The sequence below is a fragment of the Phoenix dactylifera genome, unplaced genomic scaffold (genome assembly GCF_009389715.1).
Source record: "Phoenix dactylifera cultivar Barhee BC4 unplaced genomic scaffold, palm_55x_up_171113_PBpolish2nd_filt_p 000328F, whole genome shotgun sequence".
NCBI lineage: Eukaryota > Viridiplantae > Streptophyta > Magnoliopsida > Arecales > Arecaceae > Phoenix > Phoenix dactylifera.
The window spans coordinates 191591-198386 of NW_024067792.1; the positions used below are offsets into that span (position 1 = coordinate 191591).

The 6796-nt window shown below is 55.4% G+C and overlaps 1 protein-coding gene across 1 annotated transcript; it reads left to right on the top strand.

Annotated features, from left to right (window-relative positions):
- The first annotated feature begins 1125 nt into the window (after positions 1-1125).
- LOC103715873 lies at positions 1126-2810 on the top strand. Its single transcript, XM_039118241.1, has one exon. It carries the CDS (start codon positions 1374-1376, stop codon positions 2355-2357), a length of 984 nt encoding a protein of 327 aa, XP_038974169.1. The 5' UTR covers positions 1126-1373; the 3' UTR covers positions 2358-2810.
- The last annotated feature ends 3986 nt before the right edge of the window (positions 2811-6796 follow it).

The following is a 6796-nucleotide window of genomic DNA, read 5'->3' on the forward strand; positions in this document are numbered from 1 at the left end:
CTTTTCAATATTCCCAAACTATCCGGCCACCTTGCTTCCAAAGTTTGAACTAATTGTAACGGCTGCCTCCTAAATCATTTTTAACCCTTAAAAATGCTGCTATTTACATGAATATTTCAAATTAATATCATTTTATTTATGACCTAACATAAAATAGTAATAATAATAAAATTACTTATCCAAAATCACTATTTTATTAAATAAAGGATATCCAGTAATTCAAAATTTGCTTTGAGTATATTCTTTATCAAGAAAAATAACTATAGTTATCACATGGTATCTCATGTCATTAGAAAAGCAGCTTTTAAATGTCAAAAAATTTATGATAGTTATGAAAGATAAAAATTTGAACTTTGAAAATGCTTCCACATGCGTGTCATCCATGTTCGATAATATAATATTGAATATTGTTACCTATGTAGCCATTTATGAAGTTTGACTTTGCTCGAAATCTAAATAAAGTTGGTACAAAAGATAGCACATGTTTTCAAGAATGGATGTTATCTATTTGACCAGTTATCATACTTACATCACGTGTTGAATGTTAATGCCAAATAATATTATTTATGTAGCTTTTTTTTTTCTCTCTAGAGAAAAAGATTTAAGAAATTTGAGAAAAGAGAGAGAAATTAATGATTTGAATTGGATTGGGCTAGAGGATAATGATATGAGTAGACCTAGATATTTATGGATTAGATTAGATTAGATTGGATTGGATTTTTTTGAAACTCAAATCTGACCCGCTATTTGAAATGGGTCAAATATTTGAACCTGATCCAGCCGTATAGATCCTTATAGATGACCTAAGTCTGACCTACATGAAGCCGTCTTAGAGGCCGTTAACTTCAAACATCCCATCAGGCCGAGGGCATTCTCGTCCTTCGACGAAATCTTTACCTCCAAGAGAATTTGACACCATGGATCTGCTTGCAATCCACGTCCCTATCAACCCCTGCACGTGTCTGCCTTCCCCACCCGGCCATCCCTAATTATGCAGACCAATACCTATCGTTCATCCTGATTCGTCCACGTGTCCTTGTTCTCGAAATCCCCCCTAACTTTTTCCGTATAAAGAAAAGGCGTATCCCCTGTGCGTGTTCTTGTTGGGAGTCGAAGCGAAGGACACTCCTCGCCCTCCCATTGGTCCGTTCCCTCGCCCTCCGACACCGGCGCCTTCACGTGCTCTCCTTCTCTCCTCGCGCCACGTGTCCCTTCTACCCAATCGCTGTACCCGATGCTCGCCCGACACGTTCCACGAAGGACACGTGTCAAGGCCTCCCCCAGCTATTTAAGGCCCCTCCCCCCTCCTGCTCGGCCTTAAGGCGCCTCAAAAAAAAGAAAGAAAAAATTGTGAGGAAAATTACAAGGTGGCGATGGAGAGGAGAGGAGGATGCTGCATCTCGAAGTATGGAGGGGAAGGAGGAGGAGATTATCGTGCTGACGTGGCGTGGAAAGTTGGCCGGATTATGCTCAGGTTCCGGCCGATCGCGCCGAAACCGGAGGCGGCGGCGCCGGTTGCCGCTGTGGCGCCGGCGGAGACGAGGACGGCCGGGAGGGCGAGGAGGAAGGCCGGAGGCGGCGGCGGAGGGAGGGAGGGTAGAAGGGGAAGGAAAGGGAGAAAAATAGTAACAGGGGCATTTAAGGAAGAGACGGGAGCATATAAGGAAGAAAAGGAAGAAAAGTTGTCGTCCTCCTCGTCCGACTTGTCGGCAGCGGGGTCCGGGACGACGGTGACGCTGCCGCTGATGCCGGAGACACCGGAGAGGAAGGAGGCCGCGCCGCCGGCGGAGGTCCCGGCGGTGCCGTACCTGATCCCGGCGTGGCTACGAGGACGGGAAGGAGGAGCAGCCGGCGGCGGGGGAGGGGGAGGAGAGGTGGTGGCGCCGCGTCCAGTGAGGCCGGCGGGGTCGTGGGTGACGGTGGAGTGCGTGACGGACACGTGGCGGGAGGGGGAGGTCGGTGCTGCGGTCCCCGGCGGCGACGAGGCCGTCAGAGCGGCGCTAGAAGCCGACGAAGCTTGTCCTGGCGTCATATCCGACGCGTGGGACCGGGTGACGTGGACCAACGAGGCTTATAGGAGGATGGTGGTGGGGCGGGCGGCGGAGGATGGGAAGCAGGGAGCAGAGGAGGAGGAGGAGGAGGAGGAGGAGGACGTGAGGGTGGCGCTTGTGACGAGGGGGATGGTGCCGGGCGCTACGTGCCGGGCGTTCACGTGCCGTGTTCGCGTGCGTTACTCGAGCCGGCGGCGAGGGAGGGGGTCGCTGGCGGCGCCGTGCGACGTCTGGCGGATGGATGACGGCGGTTACGCGTGGAGGCTCGACGTCAAGGCCGCTCTCAGCCTTAGCTTGGGGAGATAAATAGAAGGACGGAGATGGACCTGAAATAAATGGCATATAGAAAGATGGCAGAGGGGGTTAGTTGTAAATATCTTTTGGACGGAGTCCTTGAGCTCTCGATAAGCGCAATAATGGCTGATATGGTGGAGGTGTAAGATGGGAAGATGGGGAGGAGGACAGGTTTCAGCAGTGGAAGGGACGTGCAAGGCTGGGAGGGGGCCAGGTGGCAGATGCTTGATGGGACGTTGCTTTGTGGAATGTAAGACGTGGCATCATGTAACTAAATGGAGGAGTGAGGTTGGAGAGAGATCGGAAGAGAGAATAGAGAAGTTCTATGCTGACGAACTGTAATCTCACATAGCTTTCTCTCTCTCTCTCAATCTCTCTGATGTTTGTTCCCGGGATGTGTGGGGATTTACCTTTGCTTTTGGTGTCGTATCTTGATGAGATGAAAAAAGTAAGCTAGATTTGGCCCGTTGCTTTTCTTACCAGAAAATTAATAAGACAAACTAAAAGGAGGCGTCTGCATGCTGGTTGTGGGCGAAGGACGCAGGGTGGGTGGGTGCCCATGGGTTGGCCCAATGACATTGGGTGGGCACAAATCCACAATCAAGGGAGATTCTCGGGTTCGTATTATTGCTGGAAATTGGACCCGGAGGCAATCTTCGGTCGAGGAGAGGGAGCAGTGGGAGGTCACCACGGCGGGGTGGCGACCAAGCGGCGGGCGGCGTCCTCCGTCTGGGGTGGTCGGAGAGAGGGAGCAGCAGGTCCTCACGGCGGGGCGGCGATCCGTCGGCGGGCGGCGTCCTCCGTCTGGGGTGCCTGCAGACAAGCCGGTGGCCGGGTTTTCCGGCGCCGGCCCTCCGACGCTCAAGTCAGGGAGGGGGCAAATAGTGTAGAGAGGAGAAGAATAGTGTTTGTAGGGTGCGTAATTTTTTCACCCGACCCCCCAGACGGAGGACGCCGCCCGCCGACTGGTCGCCGCCCCGCCGTGGTGACCTCCCGCTGCTCCCTCTCCTCGACCGAAGATTGCCCCCGGGTCCAATTTCCAGCAACAGTTGGCGCTAGAGGAAGGGCCCGAGTAGCGATCATGAAGTTGAGAAGTAAGGGAGCCTCCAACATCTCCCGGCGTCCCCCGCAAAGTCCTGGACGCTCCGTCCAGAATTCTCCAGCTCCGTCCAGAATTCTCCGGCTGACCCAGTTCCTCAGGTCCAGCCGGAACAGTTCAATGTCCTGGTACAGCAAGTCCAGGCCCTGGCCGCCGCCGTCCAAGGCTTACGGCGCGAGGAGGCTTTACCAACGCTTCCCCCGCAGGCCCAGGTCCTGCCGGAATTTCCTCCCAACGGCCCGGTTCTCCCAGGCCAGAATTTGCATGGCTCCTCCAGAGCCAACAACGAAGAGCGGACTTCCCCCAGAGAGAGCTACCGGGGGAAGATTTCAACAGAAGACCCCAGCCTTCTGAGGCTGAGTCAGCCCCGGACCGCCGTGAGCCGGCGCAAACCACTGCGACAATCCCGCGGGTGGGGGAGCTCGACAGAAAGGTTGAGCATTTGGAGCGCCAAATTGCAGCGCTCCACAGTAAGAAGGCGAGGCAGGAGGGAGACTTTGAGTTCACTACCAAGTCGCCCTTCTCCTGCCAGATCGAGGATGAGCCGGTTCCCGCAAGGTTCAAAATGCCTCAGGTGGAGCCCTACAGCGGAATCACCGACCCCCTCGACCATTTGGAGAGTTATCGGGCCCTCATGGCCCTACAAGGGTCCTCGGAGGCCATACTTTGCAAGGCCTTCCCAGCAACCCTCCGAGGGACCGCTCGGCTTTGGTTCTCTGGACTGAAGCCGAACACGGTATCCTCTTTTGAGCAACTCGGCAGGCAGTTCGCCACTAATTTTGCTGCCAGCCGACGCCAACGACGGACGTCAGATTTCCTCTTGGACATCAAACAGAAGGAGGGGGAATTCCTTAAGGAGTACTTGGACCGCTTTACCGCCGCCACCTGGAAAGTTCGCGAGCTAGACCAGTCAATAGCCATGTCGGCTTTGAAGACTGGGGTTCGCTCCTACCGATTCCTCTTCTCCATCGAGAAGAGCTTCCCGGCCGACTTCACCGAGATGCTGGCCCGAGCCCGGAAGTACGCCAAGGCCGAGGAGGCGGTCGCCTCCAGGCGGGGAGCAATTAAGCCCGCCTCAAAGAAGCAGAAGAAACGCCGCGAGGAACGCCGCCGACAAAGGAGTCGATCTCCCCGTCGAGAGAAGAATCTCCCCCGGCTGAGGAGCCCGCCCCGGCAGCAGGGACGACCTCAGCAGAGGACCCCTCCTCGACCAAGGTCTCCACCACGGCCTCGGACGTACACGGGGAGGTACGAGAACTACACGCCTGTCAATGCTCCCCGGGCCGAGATCCTGATGGAAATCGAGGGTCGGGACTTCTTCCGACCCCCGCCTCCTATGCGAGACACGGGAGTTCCCCGTAATCCCAGGAAGTACTGTCGCTTCCATCGGGACCGTGGGCACGACACGGAGGACTGCTTCCAGCTCCGGGACGAGATAGAAGCGCTCATCCGTCGGGGAGTACTCAACCGGTTCGTGAGGAACCGACGTGAGGAAAGGAGGCCGACGGAGAATGCCGTACCGACCGAAAATCCAGACGACAACAGGCCCATTGCCGGCACCATCAACATGATTGGAAGGGCCTCGGCAGGAACGGCTGCCCAGGGAGCACCCCCGAAGCGCCCCCGCGCTGATGAAGTCATCTCGTTCTCGGACGAGAACTTAGAAGGGGTTGAGACCCCTCACGATGACGCTGTGGTCATCTCTATGATTGTAAATAGGTTTGATGTAAAGCGTGTCCTAGTTGACAACGGAAGTTCAGCCAACATTTTGTATTATCATGCCTACCAAAAAATGGGGTGGCCAGAAGGACATCTCCGGAGAATTAATGCCCCACTGGTTGGGTTCACCGGAGATTCGGTCCCAGTTGAAGGGGAGGCCAGCTTCCTTGTCACAGTTGGCCTCGCTCCCCGGGAGAGCACGGTAAGGACGGACTTTCTTGTGGTCCGTCTGCCCTCAGTCTACAACGCCATCCTTGGACGGCCAGGGCTAAACGCCCTTCGAGCCGTGGTTTCAACCCGCCATCTGCTCATGCGATTCCCCACCGGCCAAGGAGTAGGCGAGGCCCGCGGAGACCAGCTGGTCGCCAAGCAATGCTACATGGCGGCCCACGGAGTAAAGCCACCAACCGAGGCGACGATTCAGCCAACGGGCCCCTCACTACCCATAGAAACCCTCGATGCGAGGGATACCCTCTGGAAGAAGCAAGTAGAGCCCGGTGAGCTTCTTGTCCAAATTCCACTACAAGAAAATTTTTCCGAGCTAACTGTGCAGGTCGGCTCCGGCCTTGGCGCCCGTGAGAGGGATCACCTCGTCAGCTTCCTACGGGATAATGCTGACGTCTTCGCCTGGTCGCCCGCGGACGTGCCGGGAATCGACCCTGAGGTCGTGGTCCATCGACTCCAGGTGAAGCCGACCAGCAGACCAGTAAAGCAGAAGAAAAGGGGCTCCGCCCCGGAACGACAACGAGCTGCGGCCGAGGAGGTGGACAAACTCCTCGGAGCCGGCTTCATCCGGGAGGTCTCCTACTCGGACTGGCTCGCCAACGTAGTCCTCGTAAAGAAGGCCAATGGAAAATGGCGCATGTGCGTGGACTACACTGACCTGAACAAAGCCTGCCCAAAAGACAGCTTCCCCCTCCCAAGCATCGACCAGCTCGTCGATTCCACCTCAGGGCATCAACTGCTAACTTTTATGGACGCCTTTTCAGGGTACAATCAAATCCGGATGGCGCCGGAAGACGAGGAGAAGACGGCCTTCATCACCGACAAGGGCACCTACTGCTACAAGGTGATGCCCTTCGGCCTGAAAAATGCTGGGGCCACCTATCAGAGATTGGTCAGCCAAATTTTCAAAGATCAGATCAGCCGAAATATGGAAGTCTACGTGGATGACATGCTGGTGAAAAGCCGAGCGGCGGAGCACCATATAGCTGACCTCAACGAGACGTTCTCCAAGCTCAGGAGATACCGAATGAAGCTCAACCCGGCGAAGTGCGCGTTCGGAGTCACCTCGGGCAAATTTCTGGGTTTCATAGTCACCCAACGTGGAATTGAAGCCAACCCTGAGAAAATCCGGACGCTGCAAGAAATGGCGCCTCCGAAGACAGTTAAGGAGGTACAGCGGCTCGCAGGGCGAGTCGCCGCCTTGAGAAGGTTCGTCTCCCGGTCAGCTGAGCGCTGCCTCCCTTTCTTCAAGAGCCTCAAACGGCCGAAAGACTTCCAGTGGTCAGAAGAATGCCAGCGAGCCTTTGACGAGCTCTGGAACCTTCTGGCCTCTCCCCCGCTACTTACCAAGCCTCAGAAGGGTGAACTCCTTTATTTATACCTGGCCGTCTCCCCAGTTGCAGTGAGC

Coding starts and splice junctions, on each gene's coding strand:
- LOC103715873 (XM_039118241.1), top strand. CDS start 1,374: ATGGAGAGGAGAGGAGGATGCTGCATCTCGAAGTATGGAGGGGAAGGA.